A 27,579-nucleotide genomic window follows, 5' to 3' on the forward strand; every position below is an offset into this window, starting at 1 on the left:
CGGCACTCTTGTTTTGTAGCTCTTTATTTTGAAAAGATATTTACGACGTCTCCGCTCATGGGAATCTCGCGAGATTTTAGACCAAACAAATCGGGCTCTTTTGACTAAAATGTTCAGCCATACAAGTCAACATACAGAGGTAAATTATAAAGTTTCTGCATACTTAACTAAAAGGTCAGATCTATCATCTCACATTGTGTCATGAACGAATAAGCAAACGTACCAAAATACAGAGTTTAAAACGGTACAGGTGAGTAACAGTTTGATGCAGCGTCAGGAAGCGACCAACTGCAGACCTGCTAATCGGCCCCTGGCTGGAGAAGTCCGTCAAAGGATCAGCTGTTCATTCAGAGAGTTTCTGTGATATATTCATTGTCCCGCCTAATACAGACACCAAGATACCTTTAAACGTATTAATTTTGGGGCCTGTCCACATGTTGACATTCATTTTGCTTTAAATTACATTGTTAGAATTAGAATCTTTTTTTTCTTTTCTTTATTTATAAAAATGCAGATTCAGACAGATTTGGTGCAAGCAAACATAATTATGGATTATTTATCTTTTTTAAATAAGGTTTTCATGAAGGCTACAAAGCCCATTATCAGGAGACACATAAAGGTGATGTTTTGTTCTTACATTATTTCATAGCAACACAAAACTATTTTGCGAGGAGAGGAGCAGCCAACTCTGCAGAGATGTGAAGACTGTTGTTCCTTGTACCACTGCCCTTTTTGTGTGCCTGAGATGTTCAAACCCACCATCAAAAGCAAATGTTTGAAACATTTACAGGGTCACAGAAGAAGAGCAATACGACACAAAGGCTAGTACTAAATAATATGTGTGAGAAATTACATGCATATTGAATATTGATTACCTTAAAGTGCCTCAGTTAGTGAATTCACAAGAATAAATGATCATTATTTGTCTAACTATAATGGGTCTATAATAGAGGACCCCTTTCCTTTTTATTCCCTTCCAGAATTCTTAATTTTCAAATGTCATTTAAAGTGCCGAACTGGTCCACACTTTCACTGTGTCAGCTGCACATCCACTTTTATGAGGAAAGATGGTTTTCTAAAACACCTGGCAATGTGTGACAACAAAAACCCCAAGATAACAGTTGTGGAGTTGAAATCAGAGAAGAATTCACCTGCACCAGATCTTCATCTGACTGCATCTGAGTCTGGCAGCACTGCGGAGATGCCTGTCAGTGATGGACACAAGAGCCGAATCTCTGAGGATGCTCAGAAAATCAGACGAAGAAAAGCAGACTTTGAACAATACTTGTGCCCTAAAATGGTAAGTTTCTTTTACTTTTGTTTTTATGTATCTTTATACACTACCGTTAAAAAGTTTGGGGTCAGTGACGTTTTTTTATTTAAAAGGAAATAATATTTTATTCAGCAAACGGAGGCAATTGACAAAAAGTGACAGACATTTTTACAAAAGATTACTATTTTAAATAAATGCTGTTGTTTTCAAATGTCTATTCATCAAAAATTCCTCTTGTGTTTTTTGGATCTGCGATAATGACTAAAAATGCTATGTTATGCTGTCAGGCCAGTAGTTAGCAATGTCACTTTGTAAAGAAACTACGCTCCTATAGACTGAACACGAAATATGCGAGAAGTCACCATATTCACAGATTTGCATTTTTGTTACACGGAGACGGTAACTGTATCGTTTTAAGAACTTGCACTTTGAAAGCCGTTTTCAGGCCCCCAAAACTCTGTTGTCATGTAAATGAATGGCCAAAATGCATAAAAGTTTTCCATTTTTAGTTGAAAAACGCTGTTGTGTAAATGGTCCCTAAGACTAATGCACTGAAATATTCATTTAGATGAATCATCATAAATAGATAGCAGAAAAATCATGGGCTTTGTTGTGTCAAAATTTATGAAGCTGTGGAAATTTATATAAACATACTAAACACTTTTCGTCCTGTGCATTTGCAGGCTGTAAGTGAGGAGATATCGGGCCCGGGGCCCACTGATTCAGAGATGGCAGACCAAGTGTCCACAGGTGATGAGTCTCATCAAACATAAAACATTCTGCAGAATGCAATGTGCTCGTCTTGACCTTCCATTTCCAGTGTGACAAAGGAACAAAGTGATATCAGGCACAGAGTTAAACATATTTTTATCTACTTGTTATTTGATCATAGTGCCAAAATACAGACACAAAGCATTAAAAATGCTAAATAAGTAAAGCAAGGCTCCACTTGCTGAATTAAACAACATGATGAGGGCATATGACAACAATATAGGATTGAAACATTTATCCTTGCATGCTGTTTAACATACATTTTTCAAAACTATTCAGCGAACACTGCAGTATGTGATACAATGTGGAATGATAGTAGTTCATACTGAATAATAGCCTATGTAACCTTCCTTTTTTACCACTTGCCCAACAGGAACATGAATAGTGCTGGCGAGCAGGTCATTAGAAATGTTTTTGAGCTTTTAGGATCAATCTTTAGTGAGATGTTATAGATTTTTTAAAATGAGTCTAAGGCCTTTGTGTTCTTAACGTACTGAAATCAATGAGCAGATTAGGCTGGAATACACGACACACCACTTTTGCTCATTTATGCAGTCTGAATGCGTCAATTGCTAGTTGCTGAAAGTTAGAGCCAGTCTACAGATTTTGAGAAGTCAGAGTCAGAGAATTTTGCAGAAAATTGCATAATGTATGATGGACACTGAATAAATGTTTCGCTTCAGACCATTAAACGGTTGTTATTTAAAGATGAATTTAGAACATTGCTTTCATCTTTCAGGCAGGTTTCTGTGTGAGTGTGTTTGATTCAGAACGACTTGAAAGTCTGGTAGTGTGTGATCATCTGTCGTTCGGCAAGTGTATGCCTACTGTTTTAAAAATCTGTTCAGATTTTAAAAGTAGTGCGGTGCATTCCAGCCTTAAAGTTGGAATGAAAAGCAAGTTGCTATAGTCTTTATTTTCCTATTATGATATATCCAAGTGAAATGACTTATCAAAAAGTGAAAAAATGTAGGGTGGGACTTGATTTTGTCCATTGGGAATTGATTGGATTGTTGTGGTTTGCTATTGCTGTGATGTCATGTGAGTGACAGGTTGTCCCGCCTTTGCACCAGTCAACAGAAGTATTTTGATTAAAGATTATGAAGGCACAAAAAGTTAAGAAGAAAAAAATGTGCACAGATAAATAATTTATAATAATAAATACTGCAATGTTCCATTAAAAAAATCCCCAAGAATTGTCCATTTTGATTGCATGGTGACTTTAAATCTGATTCTTTGTCAGTTTGGCTGGCCAAAAAACAGAACTATGAAATCGGGTGTGTAATGTATAATGAGTCTTATATATTAACATGCTCTGATCAGAGACCTTCATATTTTTACTCTCTTTAATCTCAGGTGAAGGAAGGATTATGGAGGAGCAGGTGAGAACAGATGAGCCATCTAAATCCCCAGTGGATGAAGGAGATCCTTTAGTGCTAAATCTCTCTGTAGTGGATCACAATGGCCCAGAAACCACTGTCTCACATTCTGCTGCCAATACTCATCCTGAGGCTGATCTCGCCATAAAGACTTTGGTAAATGAGATGTTCACTGGGCACACACCCATGGAAAGCACCATCCCACAAAGATCCAAATCCGACGCACAAGATCTGTGTCCTTTCTGCGGTTTAATGCTGCACAGGAAGAATCTGCAGGTGCATTTAAGAAGGAAGCACCCAGATCAAGTTTTAAACCAGGAGAAACCTGCCTCTGCTCAGGTGAAAACACCAAAACAGCAGAGACTCCCTTTGCGAAAACAACAGAAGGTGAGAGGAGAAATTCATCCTTTGCAAAATTATTCTGCTTTTTTTTTTTTTTTTTTACTCTTTAGAGCAGAGTTTCCCAAACTGGGGTTCATGAATTCCTTGGGGATTTGTGATGAAAAGCTAGTAATTAATGGACAATTCAAATAAATAATTTAAAAATAAAAACTAAATAAAACACTTACTTAAAGAGTAAATATTTGATTTGTTTAACTGCATGTCATGTGACCGTTTACTGACATCAGAGAACTGTGAATATGCATAGCCCTATGTATTGTTAAATTATTGAAATATGAACTAAAAATCTCTGAGGGGTAAGCCATTATTTTAGTTCAAAGGGGTTCTTCTGAACAAAAAAGTTGGGGAATCCCTGCCCCTAGAGTAAAGGGACAGTTCACTTAATTAATTGTCCTCATTTTATAAAACAATTATCCTTTTGTGTTTTCCAAATGAAAATCATACAAGTTTTCAATGACATAACAGTGATGACAGATTTTCATTTCTGGGTGACCCATCCTACAGTGGCCCAGTAGTGCACAACACAACGAAATGTTAACACAACGAATCACCACAACACAACAGAAATGCTCCCACGTGTGTGCGTATATTTTTTATGAACAATAATTTTGTTATGGGACAACTAAACAAATTTGGGGCAACTAATGAGCAATCATTTCGTGGTAAGTTTCTATTGACTCGAGGGTGGGTTAAACGTTAAAGCTAACATGAAGGCTTATACTAGTGGCAGTGTACTGAAGAAACAACTTTTGAACAGTTTTTACTGTACAAATATATTTTTCTGAACCCTTAAATTTCCCATATGGACCAATACATGGGAGGGTCTGTCTGCGTCCTGCAAGACAACGCCAGGTACGTCCAGAAATACCTACTATCACCCATGCAAGTTATACAGTAGGTGGCGGTAATACTCTTAAGGAGTGAACGGCCATTAAACATGAAGAAGACGAAGAAGAAACCGGAAGAAACGCCTACTAGCAACAACAACATTCCCACGGCCGCTCCAACGATAGACGCGCGAATTCTATGTCGTCAAGATGGTTCAATGTCGAGATGAGAAAGTAAGTATGAGTTGTTGTTCATACTGTGATATGGCATGTGGAATTTTAGTTTAACTAACGTTATGTGTGTGAACTGCAGCACAAATGAACGGATGTTTTAAATGTCAACTATGTCTCCCTTCAGTTTAAGTGTTTTTAAAATGGTAACTGTAAATAGTCTTCAGTTTCCTTTCCCCCCCGGTTTGTGTCCAGAGTCAGACGTGTCTTAATACCTATGTTCATTAGTATTGAAACCCTATCTTCACACATACACGTTTTGTAAATTAAATGTTAAATGTTCATATTTTTGGTTGTGACAATTATAAGTAATGTGTGGACTATTAAGGAGTTTCAGTAAATATTTTATTTACTTCTAGTTTCATGTTACCATTCTGAATGAGGGAAGTTCTCTGGGACCTATTTCACTTGCTGAAAATGAGTACAAATGCCTGTTTTGTAAAAAGACTGGAGAGTATCCTGCTCTGGTGGCACATGTACAGACCCACGAGAGGTCTGTTGTCAAGCATGGAGGTATGTTTTAGAATGCAGTGAAATGTTATAAAAACAGACAAAATCATGTTGTCTCTCTTAAATGATTGTCAGCATGTAAAATTATGCATATGCATTTATAAAAGTATTTTGTGATATATTTCTCTCTCTCTCTCTCTTTTTTTTTTTTTTTACAGGGTATAAAATGTATAAATGCCACCTGGGATGTGTAGATAGTGGACACTATCACTGCTGCTACTGCCGTCAAAGTATAATTCGAAAAAACTTATTTATCAACCATGTGCAGAAGTGTGCATCAACCAAAGTCCACATTCCATCTACAGAACCTTCTAGAGAATGTTTAGAAACCTGTGCTTTAAAACCAACTAACTTTCCATCGTCCCACAGCATCTCAACAGTATCTGCCACATGTGATCCTATCCCTAAACCTTTAACCACTCCAGGTTTACCTCGAGCTTTGACTTCTCCACCAGTCGCAAGCACCTCTGGATCTTCCATTATTTCTGCGCCATGCATGGTTGACCACAGTGCCTCAGAAACAAGTTCCTTGACAGACTCGAAGACTGCTGTTTTACATCCTACAATTGTAATGCCCTCAGACATTCAAAATATTGTGTCTGCCAACCCAACTGAATGCATCTCCACCAGTAACAAAAAAATACCTAAGTGTAGGCCGAAGCGAACAATGTGCTGCTTTTGCAACAAGATTTTAAACAAAAAAAACATCAAAACTCACATTCAAAGACGTCATTCTTTGTCTACTCCAGATGTCAATATAAATCACCATCATCCGTCAACGTGCACTGACCGCACAAATGGACTTTCCGCTGTTGGAGGAACAGTTACTGGACCAGTAAGACCTGTACATGCTCAGAAATATACAACGGGACATCTCCGTAAAGGGGCCTGTGAATTTGAAATGGGCTGACGTACATTGAGTTTTTACATAGGAGTGGATTAATGGGCCTATCCAGTGCATCTATCTTTGGTCATTAGTTTACTGTCTTATCTCTACTGTACAGTCTTATTTCTACTAAAGATGAGATGCCTCTCAATAAGGAAGGTATTTCAGAGGTTATCAGAAATAAGTAGATTTCTGATAATTCATCTAGCAAAAAAACAAAACAAAAACTTTCACTCACTTCATATTACTATAGGTTAGGGAGAACAATGGTTAGGTAAAAAAAAAAAAACAACAAAAAAACACATTTGGCACTGCCCATGTTCAAAAAATAGTAATCTATGTCCATACAAGTCCATTGCAATATTGCACTTGAACCAGACAAATCCTGAGCTTTTGAAAGAAAGTTCAGGCAATGATGTTGCATTTGACTCCTTTGCTGATATATCTTGTGAATGATAATGGTAATGACAAAATCTGTCTATCCACCCAATGGAAAAGCACTGAGTGCAATGGTCTATTAGTTTTTATTAATATTATTATTTAGAAAACAAAAAAGATTCCAGCTATTCTGCTAAACAGACACACACAATTTTGAAGTTTTTTACCATACCAAATGTTTTTATGGACCCTTGAACTCTTCACATATTGATTCAGCCAAGTCATTTCACGACACTGTTTCTTGGCCATATAAAGGATGCATTAAAGCTCAAATTTGGGCTTCATAATAGAGGTAATGGTCTAACAAAATCCAAATTTCAAACAGCTTTTAACCAGTCTTTTAATATTACACTAAATTCGTATATACCTATAAATTACTTGGCTAATTTCAAATGCAATAAATACAGGTGAAGGTTATTTTTTATTTTTATTTTTTATTGGGATTTTGTTAGACCATTACCTCTAATATGAAGCCCTATGGCAAAGAAATGAGCGGGAGCATTTTTGTTGTGTTGTGGCTTTTTTCTGCAGTTTCTGCATTAACTTGTTTGTATATCTGAAATTCCTATTCATCTGGACCCACGGGGTCATAACATAATTTCAGATTAAAGATAAATAGCAACGTTGCAGTTTATGCAGCTAAAAAGAAAGGACAATAATAAAAAAAGGCATATTTTGCGTGATTTTACATGCAGCAAAACCCAATCCTTAGCTCGTAATACTATAGGTTATATTATTATTCTTAAACACAAGCAGTTCTTAAATAGTGGCGCAGTCAAAATAAAGAGCATGGTGTCAAAAGTGTGATGAATAAACCGAACCACCCCTCATAGCCGCAGAATGGATGCGTCCGCAGAGAAAGCCCTTTGACCGCGGTTGAAACATCGGCTCTCTTCGACACTCCAGCGATTTTCCCCGATCTCACTCTTCTGTCATGACAGTCAGGGTTGGGGAGTAACGGAATACATGTAACGGCGTTATGTAATCAGGATACAAAAATCCAGTAACTGTAATCCGTTACAGTTACGTCAAAAAACATAGTAATCAGATTATAGTTACATTTTGAAAAAAGGGGGAATACTTTCAGGATTACACAGGTTTCATTTAAAACTAAATAAATAAGTATTTTGGCATAATAACACTATATTAAGTGCTGCTTGATTATACAGTAGTTCCTGGTTCTGTTGCCAGTAATGACTCACGTGTGCCACGCGCTGGTGCATGTGCAAATCTGTCTACAATCTCCTCAGACGCTGAATGAATCACTGCTGCTAGTAGAAACGATGCTGCCTGCGGGTAAAATCGCTTTTAATTCATGGAAATTCCGCTGCTATTTTGTAGAAATTAGGAGAGTAGCTTTTTTAGTACCCAAAATGTCCTTTCTTATTCTTTTCTCACGTAACGGGATTTTCGCTGTCTAGGTAACGTAGGGGAACTCCCACTGCCAACGCCCCAAGTTCAGTAAGGCAAATTAAGAAAGATCACGGCTTTAGTCAACATGTAGGCCTATTTTAAAATAAACTAATATGTACTGTAGATTGTGTAAAAATTTTAAATGTTGTGTTTTTATTTTTTAGTTAAAAATAAAACAAAATAATCTGTAATACCATACATTAGCCACTAGATGTCTGTATAGCCCTTTACATAAATATATATTCAGGCATGTGTGTATATTTTGCAAATATTGTACACTGGACCAAATTCTTAATAAATAAAAAAATTAAAAATAATTTAATATAATTTCTTCTTGCTTGACTTTATTTATATACGTGACCTTGAAGTAATCCCAAAGTAATCAGTTACATTACTTTCATATTATAGTACTTGGATTACGTTACTGAATACTTTTTTTATGAAGTAATTTGTAACTGTAACGGAATACATTTTTAAAGTAACCCTCCCAAGCCTGATGACAGTCCACTTTCACTCGACCGGCGCTGATCATTGTTGTTGACACGCGGCGCGGAGGAGTGTCTGTTGTTGTTTTAGCCAGATTTCGTTTACGCCTTTCTGGCCAATATCTATTGTAAGGTGCGAACGGAACCGGTGCTACTTTTTAACGTTATAGTAACGTCTATTTTATGAACATGTTGCTTTATTATTGACAGAATAAACATTTTAATGAGCTTATCGGAAGCGTATCGTTATCATAGCGTTATACAGGCCAGTGAGATAAATAAAAAAAAAAGAGATATTTCATGGAGCAAGAAATATTGCCTAAATGTGGGACCAGTAGCTGATTAAAAATTAGTTGCGTTACATGTAACACATTTTGAGTTTTGAATACTGCTGTGCACTAGTATGTGACATATTATGTACTTAAGTGTGCATACTGTATATAGTCAGTGGGCTCTAAAGTATAAAAAAAATGGGTTATTAACAGTCTGTTCCCACAAGTAAGGCTGGTTCAGGTTTGCCTGCTCATCAGGTTTGTTTACTCATGTTGTTTTCGGTTTATGTTGTTAACTGGTAATTAATATGTTTGTGGTTTCAGGTTGCAATGGAGAGCATGATCAGAGATCTGTTCAGACACTGTATCAGGTTTCCTGTGCCCATTTCGGCCTCTGTGGTCACTGAAGAGCTGGTGGACACTGCCACTGACAAGCGGTGCATTACTGTATTGGCCCGTGAGTTTAGTGGAGAGTTCTGTTGTGTAGTTTTATGGTGTATTTGCATAGTTTAGTGATATGAAGTGAACACTTTATGGTGCTAGCTTTTCAACACTCTTTCTCTGTAGGATGGAGTCAGTGTGATTTGGAGAGAGGGGTGAAACTGCATTTCTCTCAAAGATGGACTCTACTGTGTAAACATGACACAATAGAGCACGTTCTGCCATCTGGACCAAGCTCACACATAGAGAAAGAGTAAGATATGTAATATATATTTATATATGCAGATATTCATGTATCCTCAAGAGGTAAAAAGAAAGATAGTTTTGACTACAAGTAGACAACATGCCCGTCATTAAAATTCATCTCTCACTCAGGTTGCTCAGCTGCCAGTCTCCTTCTGGGACTCTTCAAGCTGTCATCCGAGAGGAAGCAGAACATCAGTACCTGGAGGTAATGGCTGATATCTTTGAAATTTACATTTGAATGTGAGGAAAATATATACATTTTCGTTGTTTTTCTTGGTAGGTTTGGGGCAAAAATGGTCTGGAGAAAAGCTTGGACCTCATAGCTCTGAATAAGCATGGAAAAGTGTATGAAGATGGTAAGAAACACTTTTTGCTGTCCGTGTTGCACACCAAGAGTCTCGATTCACTGGCTCGTGGGCTGAATATGGCTAATTGTGAATACATGACTCTAGAGCTCGTTCTTTTGAGTGAATCAGGCCTATGTCTAAAATTAAGCTTTAAATCTAAAAACGGACTCACTCACTGGACCATTAGCCATTTTCAGTCATGTCTCAATTGGGATGAACCGAGAACCTTTATATGAGGTGCACTCAGTTTGTGAGAGTTATATCAGTCTACAACTGGTAAAACAAGAAACTTCTCTCTTTTGCCTTTTGTGACTGAATGGAATCTGGCTTATGGTACAATGATGTATAACTATTCGTTGATGTCTTGCTCTGGAGGCAGTCATATGGAAATGTATTTGCCAGTATGACGTCACAGGTCACCCAATATCAGAACAAGCTGTTTTTGGAGCTTGATTAAATAAATGCTTTGTTTATAATGAGGAGGATGTTTTAAGCTATGAAACTTGCAGGATGTTTTAAAAGTTCAAAGACCTTATATGTCACAAGATTTCTCATGATTCTTTTAAAAATAGACATGTATATTGAGTGGTTCTGTAATTTGGATATGAATGATTCATTTTAGTAACCAGTGGCCCCTATTGATTTGTATCTACTCTGTCTGGAGCCCTGATCAGTGTGTAAGGATATTGGTCTGATTGTGTGTACTCTTTCTTTGTGCATCATTAGTTCAGTTTGCATGTTTGGCCTGGTCACCATGTGAAAAGAAGTTGCTGTATGTGGCTGAGAAGAAGAGGGTGGAGCCATCAGCTCAATCATCATTTGCATCAGCCAGTGAGGATGGAGGGCTAGTGTTGCTTGAGGAACAGGTGAGATGTCTGTCTATCAAATCATCTCAACTGAGCTTATCCCACATGTAGCTTTGTGCATTAACTGTTGTAGCTAGATGTTAGAAGAAATGCATTTGAGGTTTAAAAGGCTTGTGACATTTCTCAGGATAAGAACGTGTATATTGAAGACTGGGGTGAGGGGCTGGTGGGTAAAAGCTGTCCAGTCTTGTGTGTAGCTGATCTCCTTAAAGCTGCAGTCATTGTGTATGCTGGCATCCCTCCTAATATATCACCAGGACAGGTGAGACGGATATATCTCACTATTCTTATTTACCCAATTGATAATTGTTATGTTATGCCATATTGGCTTTAAATGGTAGATGTTATATCAGTAATCTCAAATTCAAGTGCTTTAAATAATAACTGAATTATTAAATACTCCTCCCTCTCTCTCAAGGCGCTGTGGGGGCCTAATGGAAGGGGTGTGGTGTTTGTGGGCCAATGGAATGAGCCATTCAGACTGGGCCTGAAGTTCTGCTCCAATCGTAGGTGAGAGGCGGAGTTAGAGAAAGCTTCAATCCCTTTAACAGCTAGTACTTTTCCTTAGAAATATTGATTCATTTATATTTCCATCCTCAAGTGCTACTATTTAATAAGATGCTTATCTCAGTTGGCTGACTTACTCTTAATATAATATTTTGCTGATTTTCTTGGTTTCCAGATCAGCTCTCTTCTACTTGAATATGAAAGGGAACTGTGGTGAGATTTTTATTTTATTTTATATAATGGAGGGATTGTATGTATGCACTTTTATAACCTCTTTTTGTTCAATTTGACCTTTGACCTGGTCAGAGTGCTTGTCATCTGACAGCATGTCTGTGTCGAGCCCTCGGATGAGTCCAGACTCATGTTGGATCGTCTACTTACAGGGCCAGGTCTTTGGACCACATCATCAGTGTCTGAGCATGATGTTGGTAAGAATGCAAATAATTGATTAACATAATGTAATAATATTTCACTTAGGAATGTTTAGATGAAATGCCAAACTGGAGTATTTTGTTTAATATTTATTATACTATATACTCAACTGGTCAAAAGTTAGGGGCTAGTAAGAATTCTTTTGAATTTTATTTTTAAAGAACTGAAGACCTTTACACAGCAAGAATGCATTAAATTGATTAAAAGGGTTAGTAAATGCTGCTCTATAAACGTTATTCTCATCAGAGAATCCTGAAAAAAAATGCATCATGATTTCCAAAAAACCAGCAGAATGTTTTCAACATTGATAATAATAAGTAATGTGACTTGAGCACAAAATCAGGATATTAGAATGATTTCTGAAAGATCATGTGTCACTGAAGACTAATGACTGCAAAAAATTCAGCTTTGCTATCAAAGGAATATATTTTCCATATTTTACAATAGAAAACAATTCTTTTAAATTGTAACAGTATTTCACAATATTACCTATATTAGTTTTTTATTACTCTATATTCACTTTGATCAAATAAATACAAAATTGGTGAGCATAAGAGACGTTTCAAAAATCTTACCATCCCCAAGCTTTTGAACCGTAAAAAGCTCACACAAACCGTGTGTGTTTAGATTTAATATTATATTATACATATTATATTTATTATTATATTTATTAAACTATTTTCTCTGTCTTTGTTTGTCCATTTTAGTATGATATGAAGAACAGAAGCACTTCAGTTTTGGTAGATGTGGTCAGGAGAGCAGAAAAGGGTACTTGGATAAAAACACATGCACACATTAAAAAGTGAGGTCAAGTCAGTTTAATTTGTGCAGCACTTTTCACAATGTTTTCTTTCCTCACAGGTCAGTTTGCTGGTATATACGAGTCGTTGCCGTCTCAATGCTGGTCTGCAGACAGTGAGAGAATCTTCTTCAGCAGTGCCTGTGAAAACAATAAGGTTAACAAATACATACATGTAGCTGAGGACAAAAAATACAGGTGCTTTACCAAAAATAAATAAATAATTGTCACACTGTTAAATAGCTTGCATAGAAATCTGTGTGTGTCCAATGTCTCCACTATGTGGATTCTGAATTTTTTAATTCCTAGGTTAAGATTTTGTGATTTTTGCACCATCTGTTCTTTTAGGCAGTTTTCTCAGTCAACAGAACCACAGGAAGAGTCACACAAGTGTGCGGACTGGATGTGCTAAGACTAGGTAGTGTGAATATGGAGTGAAGTCATGACTGCTTTGACTTCAGGCTGTTTGTTCTCTTTACTATCAGTGTCATTGCATTTGTGATTTTAATTAATTCTGTATTTTTGTGTTTGGTAGATGATTTTGGGAGTGTGCAGCTGTTGACAATACAAAAAGACCTGATGGTGATGAGCTGCTCGTCTCCAAATCAGCCACCCTGCCTGGTACAACCACACACACACGTGCACACACTTGACTAAAATAGTCATCTTTCACTGAAGACACTGCATGACACAGCTTTGTGTGTTTTCTGTAGAGAGTTGGCTTCCTCTCAACAGTTGATCAGGCTGAGGATTTGCAACTTTGTAATCTGGGTGGAGCAGATGTGTATGAGGAATTTTATTGGCAGCCCATGTTGATCACACCCCCTTCTCAAGAGGAGAACCATCAGTTCTGTGAGTAACATGGATCTATCATCAGATATACTGCCGCTACTAGCAATGCTTCTTTGTGATTTTTCTCGTTCCTCCTCTCTGCCTCTATATAGCTGGACTGAATTTCGGAGCAATTTTGTTGAAGCCTTACAGTCCTCAAGAGAGAAGGAAAACTCCTCTAGTGGTGAATATACACGGTAAGGCTGTTACTTTTCTCATTTAATTTAAGGCACACTATGCAGCTGTCCGTTTTTGTCAAACAGCGACCCCTAGAGTCGCTGTGGAGTACTTGTATTTAACATTACTGTCGTAAATACCACTCGCGCAGAGCCGTCTCTGCACTCACGGCCTGATCCCTTCCGCCCTCTATACCGGTACCTGTTCAGTAGGATGGAAGCTGTAATGAGTGGAAATAAGTTGTGGCCCCTGTTGAACTGTCGGCAGTCTGTATTGTATGTGCACCTCGAACACCCCATCAGAGTTTCCGCTAGAAAAAAATGGTGCCGGTCAAAGTGACCGGCAGAGATTTCGTTTTCCGGACATTTTGATGATATGCCGGTCAAATATGGCCTCTTAATTAGTCAAGTTGAGGAAAACTGGAGGCAGGCTATGTAAATTTAAAAAATGACATAATCAGGCAGAATGCAACGTTTATTAGCCTAACTTTCAAATAGGCTAGACGGAAAAAAAACATGAACGTCCGATTGGCGTCAATCAACGCCAATTGTTTTTACTATGGTTTCACATTCATAGTTTAACAAACCAATTCCCCTTCCCCACATAAAATATCTGAATATCTCGCGGTGTAAATAGCCGCATTTCCATTACAGATTTGCGCAAATGTTTTGCGCTATTATCTAAATATCGATAAAAAACTATTGCGAAATGACGGCGTTTCCATTAACCGATGTTATATGCGACTAAACGTCCTTTTTTCTCTCACGATAAGTCATTTAAAAAATCACGGCAACAGACGTTGGTTTATATAATATCACAGCCACCGCATTAGACATTATTATTATTATGATTAATGGAAGGAGACGTGGCGTGTTATCCAAGCATTAATGGCAGGGAAAGACCCTTTGTTGTCTTTTTAAAACGCAAAGTTGAACACCAAAATTTTAATTTGAACTGGCTACACAAACTGCTGCGCAAAAAAGTAAATACCGACGCATTTTCTGATTTTTGTTTATGACTTTTTGCCCCTTTATTAAACATTTAAAATATTCACAAATTAATATGGAAAACATGTCGATTTTACTGGTTTTCAAAGGCCAAATTAGAACCTGGAATTGATGTTTTTCCCGCAGTGCTGAATGAGAAGAGCCATTAATATTATGAATAAACTATTGTTTTCTAAGTGTCGGCTAAAATCACATCTCCATCTCCGCTGTTAAGCAGATGCGCTTTTAGAGAGAAATGCACCTTTCATACGGATTAGGTACATAATCAGAAGGTATTAGCTTTCGATTCGAATTTGTTCGTTTTAAAGTGGACATTTCAAGCTTTAGCCTACATAGGCTATATTTTGTTTCAGTTCTCGCGCTCCAGTTTATGGAGATCATGAAAGTGCGTCTGATTGTTTTATTTTATTTTACAAAAGCACAACGTTTTCTTGTTATTGTGAGTTTACACAAATAAAAGTAGTTGAGAATAATGTATTATTATTTTCTGTATGACCAGAAATGATAGAGTATTTTAAGTTGTTTCCACTGTTAATAGGAAAATGCAAGTGGTCACGCCCGCGCCTCCGTGCCATGCAGTGCGCGCTCCACACTCAGCTTTGTTCCTTTTTTGCATAAAAGCGTATTCTAAATATAGCTTATTAAATGTTATAATATAATAAAATAATATAAAATTATTATTATTTGCGTAGCTATACATGGACCTCAAACACACCGCGTCTTCTAAGTCAGGTGACTGCAAACTGTTTCCATTGCAGTTTTGCGAAATATTCCTTTTTCGAATTGCCTGAAAACCCACCTCATGCGAGCATAAAAACGTTCTTGCGATAAACGGGAGTTTTTGCGAAATTAACGTGTTTCCATTGTGCGTATTTTTAATTCGCAATTTCAATTTGCGCAATTTGAAGGGTAGCCTAATGGAAACGCGGCTAGTGTCTCTCCACAACTTGCAATGCGCATAAGCCGCGTAACCTTGTTCTCCGCAAGGCGACTTCGCTGCTTCGTCTTGATCCGATTCTGCTTTTTCTCCGGTGGTGGTGGAGCTGTCTGGACATCTGAGGCTTCAGGTGTTCCTGATTCACCATCGTCCGTCGCGTCTGGCCTCTAAAAAAGCTTTTACGGCTAGTCTGCCTGGGTCTGGCCATATTTGAAACGTCTCACTCATTCGTTCGTTGTTTAGGTCTATATTACAGCCGTTTTAGGCGTGCGCTTTATTTGAAATGCAGCATGCGGTGTTGTTTAATAACTTTCAAACGGTAGAGCCTGTTCCTAACATAGCCAAAGGTTGGTGTATTTTTGTTTTATACATTTTAGGCTTATTCTCAAATTCAGATTGTGTTAGGGGGGCGGGATTATTAGGTAATTTTAATCGGACAATTTGACCGGAGAGATTTAATTTTGTCGGACATTTCATTTTTTTTCCGGCCAATGTCCGGCAATTACCGGACAACGGAAACCCTGCACCCCATGTATGCGGGTTATTTCAGTTTGATGCTCATTCTTATCCTACTTTTGTTGATCAAGTAAAGCTGTGGATGGTAGAACGGGTGACAGACAGTTACATGAGTTCGACTGGGGAATAAAGTGCAAGTTGTGAGATGACAATCGCCTCCGTGAGTCTGTCTGGCCTCTGTAATAACTTCATCTGTGAGCTATCCCTATTTCTCCTCCTGACACAACGCATTACAAAGCGTCGGACATCGAACAGGCACAGATAACCTCTGAAGATGTCTACTAGTCCATCAACAAGAACGATATTTATTCGAGTCTGACTAAATAACGTAAAGCAATTCGTTACATCGCGAGACCTGATATCACGCGATACTTCCTGACGTATTGGCCCGCCGGCTCAAAGTTGCAAGGGTGGTTTTTCAGCTCACATGCGAGACGACCACCATTCAACCCGAAAAAAGTCATATAACTATTCCAATGACTCCGAAGCTGTTCGGTTAAGGTAAAAAAGTTACTTAGTTCACCTTTAATTCAAATGACCGTTTCTTCAAATGTCTAAGAGATGTTGCCACAGTTCTTCTGGATTTAGTCTGTCTCAGTTTTTTCTGTTTCTTGATGTAATCGATGATGGTGAGATCAGATCATATTGGCTGTTGTCAGACTCCTTGTGCATACAAAAATCTCACTGGATTATTACAATTGATGACAAAAGAAATATTCGATATGTAAACTGATATTTCCTACTGACACACTACAGTAAAATATATAAATAACTGGCTTTAAAACCATTTTTTGGGTGAAAATACTAATGTGCCTATTTTGTGCTTTGTATGGAATACGTAAATGAAAATTTAAATTGGACTTCAAAGTTTAGGGTTCATATAAACATAACTTTCAGAATCTGAAATTGGATTGAACTAATTCGGATTGATGAAAATTACTGCATGTAAACATACCTAAGGTGCGTTTCCACCGAAATTACCCGGAACATTTTGTCCCAGGAACTTTTTTCCCCCAGACCTGTTGCTGTCTGCGTTTGCACCGCGTTCTAAAACTACCGTGAAGATTAGGAAAATAGTTCGGTGACGTAGGAATTCATCCTCTGAATTTAAGCTTAATAAAGCCTGAAGCCTGTCGTCGGTCCATCTGTTGTATTTTTTAAACTCCATTGTAATTTGAATAGCAAACAACTGTTAACACACAGATGGTGGTTAAAATAAAATGCTGCGTGAACTCAACCAATCAGCATGTTCAGTGCCCAAGTCCCACCCCTTGAAAGTTCCTGAACTTTGAAAAAGTACTACCCTTAAGAGCAGGGACTTTCGGAGGGGGAAATATTTACCCGGAACTTCATTTAGACCCTGGTTCCACCCCCAAAGTCCTTAGTTCCTGGGGAAAGTTCCTGCAGTGGAAACGCGGCTCTAGTAAAGTATTTCTCTGTGCAGGTGGTCCTCATTCTCATTTCGCTGCTGACTGGAATGCCACAGCTGCTGCTTTAACCAAACTGGGCTTTGCTGTTCTTATGGGTGAGTGTTCATATGTCATTCTTGTTCCTGTCACAATATAAAAAATCGAAAATGAGCACTGAAGTATTTTAACATTTTGTGTGTTAAAGTGAACTACAGGGGCTCCACTGGTTTCGGTCAAGATAGCATAGAGTCTCTGCTTGGAAATGTTGGCTGTCAGGACGTCAAAGATGTTCAGGTGTGTATATGCACAAATGTGACCCTGGACCACAAAACCAGTCACATGGGTCAATTTTTTGGAAATTGAGCTTTATATATCATCTAAAAGCTGAATAAATAAGCTTTCCATTGATGTATGGTGTGTTTGGATATAACACTATTTGACAGAGATAAAACTATTTGACCATCTGGAATCTGAGAGTGCAAAAAAATCTAAACATTGAGAAAATCACCTTTAAATTTGTCCTTTTATGTTCGCGATTGTGCTGCATTCACTCACAAAAATAAATGTTTTATATACGGTAGGAAATTTACAAAATATCTTCATGGAACATGATCTTTACTTAATATCCTAATGATTTTTGGCATAAAAGAAAAATTGAATGAAATTTTTTTGACCCATACAATGTATTGTTGGCTTTTGCAACAAATATACCTGTGCTACTTGTGACTGGTTTTGTGATCCAGGGTCACAAATAACATGTGCCTGTTAAAAAAAAAAAAGTATTGCATTAGCTTTTTTGTCATTCTTTGTGTCCAGAGGGCAGTGTTGTGCGCTTTGCATAATGAGACTACTCTCGACCCTGATAGAGTGGCAGTGATGGGTGGCTCTCATGGTGGATTCCTGGCCTGCCACCTGGTCGGTCAGTATCCAGATTTCTACAGAGCATGTGCAGCACGAAACCCCGTCATCAATGCTGCCACGCTGCTCGGGACCAGTGATATCGTAGACTGGTAATGTATCATGTTTACATTTGTTATTACTAGGGCTGTGAAAATGTCTGAAAAACTAAATTCGAATTTTATACTTAAATATTACTAATATTGAAATTTAAAAGGCATAATTTCACTTTTGGCGTGTCTCCTGAGGCCACAAGGGGGTGTAATGAGCTAAATATTAACTCTCCACATTATATTGTTTATTCAAAGCAATAAAATAACATGACTGTTAAAAAAAAAGTGCATAACGGTTAAATTAACCTTTATAAATCAAATATAATTTTGTAAATTGATTTAACAATTATGATTAAAACAGCATCATGTATATGTAACCCCTCCGGTTCTACTCGACCCGCTCTGAGCGGGATTCAAACCGGCATGAGAGGGGGGCGTGCTAACAAGGACGTCAGTCTCTTGAGGCCAGGGGAGTGAGGTTTACTTGCACAGCTCTTACTAGCTGGCCTCTGTTTACATGTATGCATAGTTTAATACAAAGAGCCAAAGCACTAATCACAGAGAGTGTTCCCACAAAGTCTCGAGACATGTTTTTTGAAAGATTAACTTATAAACTGCAACATTCCATTAAAATAAAGTAAATTTTGATTTGGGTCTTTAAGAGCATAGAACCAGTTTCTCTTAAAATCCAGGAAAAACACCGTTAAGCCTAATTTATTCCAGCACTAGAAGGAACCTCTGTGTATAATGTAGTATTGCCTTATTATTCTGAAATTATAATGTTAAATCTGTTGGATAATGATCAATATACTGCATTTCAGTTTTTACAGTGGCCGAAGGTAACTCTAATGGTGTTGTGTGCTTGTACTGCCCCTACAGGAGATATTCCTCTGTTGGGCTTCAGTATGCTTTTGACCAGTTGCCCACATCACAGTCCCTCACTTCCATGCTGGAGAAGTCACCTATAATACACGCTGCACAGGTATACACTGACACACACATGTATTCCTAAACTATCTAAATAGGGATTTTGCACAGACTTCTATTGGTTTTATGTACAGCTAGTTATGAATACTGAACCCTAAAACTTTCTGCATGTTTACAGTTTATTTATTTTTATACCTTTTTTTTTTAAATCTTTTTTTTTTTTTTACAAATAAGGATAACCCTAAAAGGAGGTTTTTGGATTATTTCTTAGGTTTAGCACATTTAAGTACAAATTTGTCATCAAACTATGCACACTCACATGGAGACAGGAAAAGTGATTCATTTAGGATAGAGAATTTCTTGTGTAGCATAATAAGCTTAATATGTAATATTAAACCTTAATGTGGTCTGTGTTATGTGTGTTTAGATCCGAGCTCCTGTTTTGTTAATGCTGGGTGGGAGAGACAGGAGAGTATCACCTCACCAGGGTCTGGAGCTCTACAGAGCACTCAAGAGCAGGAATACACCTGTCAGGTACACACACAAACACAAACACCATCACTTAATATACAAACATACTGAATACTCATATTATTTGTCACTAATAGTGATAGACCAGGCTGATTTAAACAGCCAGTATTTGGCCATTTTGAGATGATTGGTTTTGGCCATTAACATATTTTATTTTATTATTAAATGTAATTTATTCCTCTTATGGCAAAGCTAAATTTTTAGCATCATTACTCCAGTCTTCAGTGTCACATGATCCTTCAGAAACATTCTATGCTGATTTGGTGCTCAAGAAAGATTTTTTCTTATTATCAATGTTGATCATTTTTTCAGGATTTTTTTGATGAATAGAAACATTTATTTGAAATAGAAATATTTTGTAACATTTATAAATGTCTTTGCTGTCACTCTAAATCATTCTAAACTTATTAAAAGTATTAATTTATTTAAAAAAAATCAAATAATCTCACTGACCCTTCAGCCTGCTCTTTCTTTATCACACACACTCTCTCTCTCTTCTCTTTGTCTGTTTCTCAGGTTGTTGTGGTACAGTGATGAGGGTCACTCGCTGTCTAAAGTCAACACTCAGTCTGACTGCTTCCTCAACATCGCTCTGTGGTTTAAAGAACATTTAAACTGACACTTCTCAGAAGCTTTTTTTATTTCTGTCTGCACATTATTGTGACATTCTTGCCAAAATTGTAAATGTCTATGAATGCTGCACTGAAACTTCATTTACATGCAATGGAGGTCACTGTCCATTAGGGGGCAGACCTGTCTATGTTAAATCTGCACTGCTAAAATAAGGGGTGAAATGCCAAAGCATGGAGTCTATAAGTTAAGAAATCTGAGCTGATGTACTGAGATACTCAACTATTCTTTTTACAATCAATTTCTAAACATCCAGACTCTTGTGAGATGTTTGCTCTTCATTCTGTTTTTAATGGAGAGTAACATGGCAATATATTTAGATCAAATCAGTTTGACTTTAAATACATAGACATGGTGATTGTTTGTAGATTTAAATGAGTTTGAATATTAAAAATTGTACATTTCGGACAGGAAGTACAAGAGAAGAACACAAATCTATTTTCTAGTTTCAGAAATGTATCTGTAGAGATTCAAACATTCCATGTTTAAACATGATACAAGAGAGAAATGTGTGTCGTTTATTTTGGACAATGTACATGCACTTCATTCAGGTGTGCATGCTAGCTTTCGTGGCTGCCGTTACAGCTCACATATCTAAGACTCTTGTGTCTATTTCATTTACAGCCGCTTAAGAAAGATCCTTCCTTCAAAGATTTCTTTGTTTCATAGTTTTAGCAACATTCTTGTCCTTTGAACACTTAATCCTTAAATCCCCTTTGACAGATTCATTCAGCTCTTGTGTTTCTGTCGTGAACTCTGTTTTTAATGCTTTTTAAATTATTATTATTGGGTATTTTGGTTTGCCGTTTGTGGTATGTTGAGCACCAGCCAGGTTTACGTTACAGTGTTTTAAAAGGCCAATTGTAGCATGAGGATTTTCAATATGCTGGCAGTCTCAGGGGGCAGATTGCTTTATAACCTGTTAAGATTGCTTTGCTAATGACCCACAGAGAGACAGAAGTAGAACACAACAGGTCATCTGAGACCACTGCCATTGTGTGTGTCTGTAAGAGAGAAAGAGAAAGAAAGGTCTGTATTATTATTCACCCTTTGATTGGGTTTGGTGTAGGTGTCTGGGTCTTGGCAGGTCAAATATCATTAGGTCTTTTCTCTCTGTCTCAGTCTGCCTAGCTGCTGGAAGACTTATAAAGGAAGATTAAAGAGCAAGGCAGAATTTGAGAATAAACACGAAAAGCAGAAAATCATTGCCAGGGGGTGAAAAGCAGATGAGAAGCAGATTAGAGGAAGTAAGCAGAAAATCTGGGTAGTTTTAAGGTCACACTGAGTAGAGGGAGACAGGGCTAAAAATGAGCCACTGCTTTGTTGGTACTTCCATGAGCTCTGCGTAGTAACTTAACGAAAAGACAAAAAGTAGCTTTATCTGATGGCTCAAGCATTTTTTCCCGAGAATCCTGGGAGTTGGGTCAGATCCAGTAGGCCTGGGGTATGTTGAATCAACAACCATAAATATAATGTAGACAGAATCAGTGATTGTGCACTGAATCGATCTAAGTTGTCAAAATACTGTAGCATAAATTAAATCCTTAAATCAGACTTTGTTATACTTTGGTTCATGTTGCCTCAGTTGCTTTTGGTCATTACAAGTTGTTTTCTGTGATCTTAAGGTAGATCCCTGTTTTTTCAAACTGATAAATGGGTATGGTAATATTGGCTGATCTATTTTATTTTCGCCTGTTAAAAAAAGGAAATAAATCAAACTGGCACAACTTAACCCAATTTTTTGGCTCATCTTACCCCAGGCCTGAAGTTGTTCAAAACTAGTGGTCACTGTCCATCCCCCCAAAAAAGTTTGCCCACCCATTAGAGATCAAATAAAGTTGGCTTTTTATCATAGTTTTTACATATTTGTTTTATGGATTATTCGCTGTCATCTGTATATTTTTGTCTGTCTCTGTTAATCATATGCTACAAGTTTCTAGGTCATTTCTGATGCCAAGAGATTAACTTTTTCTGATATCTTAAATTTTAAACAAGTAATTTCAAAGCAGTTGTTTTAGTACTATTTATATACTATTATTATAGTATTTATTAATATTTTGAATATTTTATATTAAAAGTTTTGATTTTCATTTTATTCGACTAATTATTGTTATTTTTTTGTTATTTTTAAGTATTTCTTTATAGCTTTAATTCTTTATTTCAGTTTGTTGCTTATGCAACATTTCTAACTTTTTAGTTTTTCATATTTTATTTTATTATTAATCATTTATTTTATTTTAAAACTGATTTTTAATAGTTTTAGTTTAACTGTTTAAAAGTTTTTAAAAAAGACCCATAGTACTGCAGTGTAACTAAATTCCCTGCAGTCTCCCATGAAGTCCTTCGTGCTCTGATCACAGACTAATGATGTGGAAAATTGAGCAAAAGGGTGAAAATACTATAAAAGGGTCCAATCCAGAGAAAGTAATGGTGAGTGCGAGACAGAACTGACCAGTCATACCCATTAAGGAAAGAATATGCTGCTTGTGTGTGGTTATCAGTGTGTTTAGACAGAAGGTTTGGGATGGGATTAGAGTGAGTAGAGGAGATTAAACAAGAGCATTTCCACCTGCTTGTGATTTAGTGTTGGATAGGAAATGTGATACTGCTTAGTGTGAGGGATGTGAGTGATATGTTGTGTGAGTTTGTGCAAGCCTGAAAACATTACTACACTCTCATAGGACGTGAAGAGTGTGTTTGTGTTTATGTGTTCAGGGGTCCCGAGGCTAATAGATTTTTGGGGTAATTAGCAGGCTGCTGAAAGCCATTAATTCCTTCCCTTTCCTCCCCCATGCTTCCATTCGTGGGCCGGTCCGCAGTGCTCTGCTTAGTTGTCACTGTAATGGATGAGTCCATTAGCTGCCCCTGGCAGGGGAGGTGATCGGTCAGAGAGTAAACTGGGGAAAAAGGGCAAAACTGTCACCAAACAACTTAAGCTTATAGCATCACCACTTTACTTGATGAAATGTGTTTAACACGCTCTCTTGTGCTTTGCTTTTCTCCCTCCATCCTTCAGATAAACACACATGCCCACACCTTCATATTACAGAGTCTTTCCTCAGCCTTCCTGTCATCTTCTCATTCCATCGCTCCCTTCAGCCGGTTTGCCATGTAACTCTGTCGTTTCTTGGGAGAGTTGGAGCTGGAGAATATTTGGTCCCTTATGAAGAACTGACATTTCCTGTCAGCGTTTGAGTGTTATGACTGGGCATTAGGGTGAGACAGGGTGCCGAAACAGTGTGTGAGTTCTGCAAGCAATAACAAATCCAGCAATTCACCAAATTGAAATTCACAAGTGAGCAAATAAAAAATCTTAAACAGAATCTTATGCAATCTTACACAAAAGTTTACACAGTTGTTTGCACATGTGCAGATGTTAAGTTATATGATTTTGTGCATGCTCACTCAACTGGACTATGTTCAGAATGTAATACTAGCATACTACACAATATGCACTGAATCCTGCCTATTATTAAAAAATAGTATATAGTACGGATTAGACAAAAATAAAAGTATTTAGACATTATGCAATTAAGTACGGTAGTATGCACTTTTTTTCTTCATAATCTCTTTGTTGGTCCAATCAGCTGTTTCCATCGACCTATTTTTTTCTCTTTTTTTGCATAAAAAAAACACTGGATGAAAATGCCAAGATGCACAAATTCTAAAAATGTATATGCATTTTTTATACATATAAACTATGATGGAAACGCATGTACCGCATAAATCCCTCGTTGCGGAACAAAAAAATGCCTCGTTAGAGAATCTGATTGGATAACTGGGCTAACCAATGGACCAATTCCATTGCACAGCCTCTCAAATGTTGGTTTGGTCATTCTGAAATGCCTGAGCCAAAGTTTGTCATCAAAATGGTTTGGAATAATGACCTCCAAAAAGTGTCTCACATAATTGCATTCCCAAACACCAGGCATCCGCCTCTGAACTGAAGATAACATGACATTTATTGCATTTCGTCTGTGTGCTCTGAGGTGCAATTAATTCATGATATACGGAAAAATAAGACAGTGACTTCCCCGAGTGCAGCAACTTCCATGTTACTGATATTTTGTGCCAATGGAACACGTGATGGAAACTGTGCTATATTTGCAAATGTTTCATGCGATATTCCAATTTCAAAGTAAAATTTGCTGTTTATAACAGTGGACCCAATCTAGAAAATAAATGCAATTATTATTATTTCCATATTTAATCAAATTTTGTGTTTAAAACAAGTAGTCAACCAAACTTTAGTGGAATTATTGTCAGCATTTACAAGATTGCCAAAGTGTATACATCTGTCATGATACAGTATTCTGTATCTGTATGCAATTTATACAAGTGAAAATAGTGTAGGTCTATTCTGAGAAACATGGAGGAAATTCATATTTAATCATTTGGTCATTAAGACTTAATCACGTTCACTCACGTTCACTCACATACACACTTGATTGCTCCAAAATCACCCACACACTGCCTGATCCCAGACTATAAAACCTGCATTGATATACAAATTAAAATGTGGTGTGTGTACGGTGTAATTATGATTACATTAATAGCTGTTCTTCATTGTTGTTAGTTTTAATTGAGTCATTAGATCACTTTTTTTCTGCCCGTGTCGTCTTCAGACTCTTACCATGAGCCCCTGCCGTTTAAGCGCATATTGTAGTGGGATGTTTTTCCCTCCCGTATCTTTTTGATCCCAGAGGATGCGCTTATCCAATACTAGATGTTTTTGGCTCTACATGACTGAGTTTCTCTAAATATTTACACAGCCTGAAGGTAGGATATGTCTCTCTATGTGCGTTTAGTTATTAAATGCATGCTCAAGGGAGATGGAGGAATTCAGCAACTCTATAGTTTAGGGATCAAACCAAAGATTTTGGTTGCCAGCCCAGATTTCTAATCATCGCCCTGGCACCAATCCTGTCATATGAGTATTATATTGTGTTGTTTTGGAGATAAATATTTTGTCTGCAGCAAAGACCGATTTGAGACAGTATTTAGCAAACTTCCTGAATCTAATAAAGCTTAATTTGGGGGATTTCCCCCCCCCTCTGTTTCTTAGAGATTATTTCCAAATGTACCATGATATGATGGTATCAGATGGCAACACCAATAGTACTGTACCATTGTAGTGAGTGATACCATATTCATGTACCATTGTATTTACTTACTACCTAATCAAACCATGGTGGCACTTCTTGGTACCTTCTATTTGTGACAAAACCTCCACTTTCATGCATAAGTGAATCCATCATTTTTTGAGCTCTTACCACCCAAAACATTTTATGGGTCATTCTGTACAAATTACTTCTCTGCATATATTTAAAGACAATTGAAGTTCAAGACCATTTGCTCAATTTTAAATGTTTTAGGCTGATAAACAGTCCTAATGAGTACAAACGTAATCTCCCTGATTCCGACCGCAGTAACAAACAGAGACGGACCTGCTGTAATATTTTCCACATGTTCCTGATCACAGACCTGCAGTAGTTACACCATAATCCTAATTTAAATCCTAATAAAGCTCTCGGAAAGAACGACTGTTTTACACGGGGGAAGTCAGACCACTGCTTACATCACTGTAAACTTATTTCAGCTCTGAGACACATTTAAACAATAAATATACAAGATGTTCTATGTACTTTAGCCATGCATGTAATATGTATCCCAGCTTCTTGTTATATTCACTGCGGGTGAGTATGGTATATATTTACAGCAAGTTTAAAAACTAGTACCTGAAGAATTGCAGTTGTAAAACATCTAAACCAAGATTAGATTCACTATGTTGTCCTATACACACACACACACACACACACACACACACACACACACACACAAAATATATAAATATATAAATATATAAATATATAAATATATATATATATATATATACAGACCTTTTCCAAAAAAAATTAATATCACAGAGCAAATTTTGCATCTCATTTGGAAACCAAGGTCCCAGAGTCTGGAGGAAGAATGGAGAGGCACACAATCCAAGATGCTTGAAGTCCAGTGTGAAGTTTCCACAGTCTGTGTTGGTTTGGGGAGCCATGTCATCGGCTGGTGTTGGTCCACTGTGCTGTCCACTCAACGCAGCCGTCTACCGGGACATTTTCAGAGCACTTCATGCTTCCTTCAGCAGACAAGCTTTATGGAGATGCTGACTTCATTTTCCAGCAGGATTTGCACCTGCCCACACTGCCAAAATAACCAAAGCCTGGTTCAATGACCATGGTATTACTGTGTGATTTCATGTAATATTCAAATTTTTTGAAATCCTGTTTTCGTGGGTTTTATGAGCTGGAAGCCCAAATTATGTACATATAAACAACTAAATACTTGAAATCGTTTAAGTTGTGGGCCCTGAATCTATAATCTATGGAAGTTTAACGTTTTGAATGGAATTATGTAAATAAATAAACTTTTCCATGATATTCAAATTTTTTGGAAAGGGTCTGTATACATATATATATGTGCATACGCACGATAACTTTTTTGCAACAACTGAGAGAAAAAACTGTACGCTTCTCAATATACTGAATAAAAACGTATGGACTCGCATGTTTACTTAAAATTGATATTATCATTATTTAAAATATGATGTATTATGTATCACAGTCTTTCATGCATGAACAAAGTGTACACGCTGCATATCCCAAACATATTTCCCAGTAAAATTACCCAGACTTCACTGCTGCTCTCTCTCTGTAGGACAGCTTTGTGATAAAGTAAGTTGGGAGTTTGGGCTGAGTTTTGTGATTGGTTGTTCTAACAGTTTTCAGTAGCAGCTATGTTGTTTTTGCAGGAGGAGTATAAATATCAGTGTTGGAATGTTTTTGACAATTCAGAAGCGAGCTCAGAAAGTACTGTGTCAGAGGATTCTCAGAGGGTTTCAAAGTTGTTTTTTCTCTAAATGCTATCGGTCAGTGTCAGACTGCACATGTGCTGTATGTTTCTATAGCCTGATTCTACACACACCACCAAGTGAACACACTTCATCAATGGTTAAGAGGTCCTTCACTGAATTCAGTGCATACTATACTCAGCCTTTCTCTCGCATCCACTTCATCCTTTCTCATCCATCAGTTTTTCTATACTGAACAACAGATTACTTTTCCCTCTCAACTCCTCCATCA

General features: G+C 37.3%; 1 protein-coding gene across 3 annotated transcripts; it reads left to right on the forward strand.

Annotated features, from left to right (window-relative positions):
* Positions 1 to 39: 39 nt before the first annotated feature.
* Positions 40 to 21,168, forward strand: LOC309512881 (acylamino-acid-releasing enzyme). Of its 3 annotated transcripts, XM_082188605.1 has the most exons (26): positions 41 to 139; positions 650 to 821; positions 981 to 1,300; positions 1,957 to 2,023; positions 3,401 to 3,810; positions 9,212 to 9,344; positions 9,455 to 9,581; positions 9,704 to 9,779; positions 9,855 to 9,930; positions 10,648 to 10,787; positions 10,915 to 11,049; positions 11,206 to 11,297; positions 11,470 to 11,507; positions 11,601 to 11,722; positions 12,434 to 12,494; positions 12,588 to 12,682; positions 12,874 to 12,943; positions 13,061 to 13,146; positions 13,239 to 13,377; positions 13,470 to 13,553; positions 17,438 to 17,518; positions 17,608 to 17,696; positions 18,219 to 18,412; positions 19,232 to 19,334; positions 19,707 to 19,813; positions 20,327 to 21,168. In XM_082188605.1, exons 1-26 carry the CDS (start codon positions 110 to 112, stop codon positions 20,427 to 20,429), a joined length of 3,150 nt encoding a protein of 1,049 aa, XP_082044731.1. In that variant the 5' UTR covers positions 41 to 109; the 3' UTR covers positions 20,430 to 21,168. The 3 variants fall into 3 exon arrangements, 2 of the variants coding, with proteins under 2 accessions (XP_082044731.1, XP_082044732.1); XR_014211208.1 differs by lacking the exon at positions 20,327 to 21,168 and having other exon boundaries at positions 40 to 139; positions 18,269 to 18,412; positions 19,707 to 19,745; XM_082188606.1 differs by lacking the exons at positions 41 to 139; positions 650 to 821; positions 981 to 1,300; positions 1,957 to 2,023; positions 3,401 to 3,810 and adding exons at positions 3,842 to 4,886; positions 5,243 to 5,396; positions 5,552 to 6,228.
* The last annotated feature ends 6,411 nt before the right edge of the window (positions 21,169 to 27,579 follow it).

The sequence above is a fragment of the Leuciscus leuciscus genome (assembly GCF_965113295.1).
Source record: "Leuciscus leuciscus genome assembly, chromosome: 13".
In the NCBI taxonomy this organism is placed as follows: Eukaryota; Metazoa; Chordata; class Actinopteri; order Cypriniformes; family Leuciscidae; genus Leuciscus; species Leuciscus leuciscus.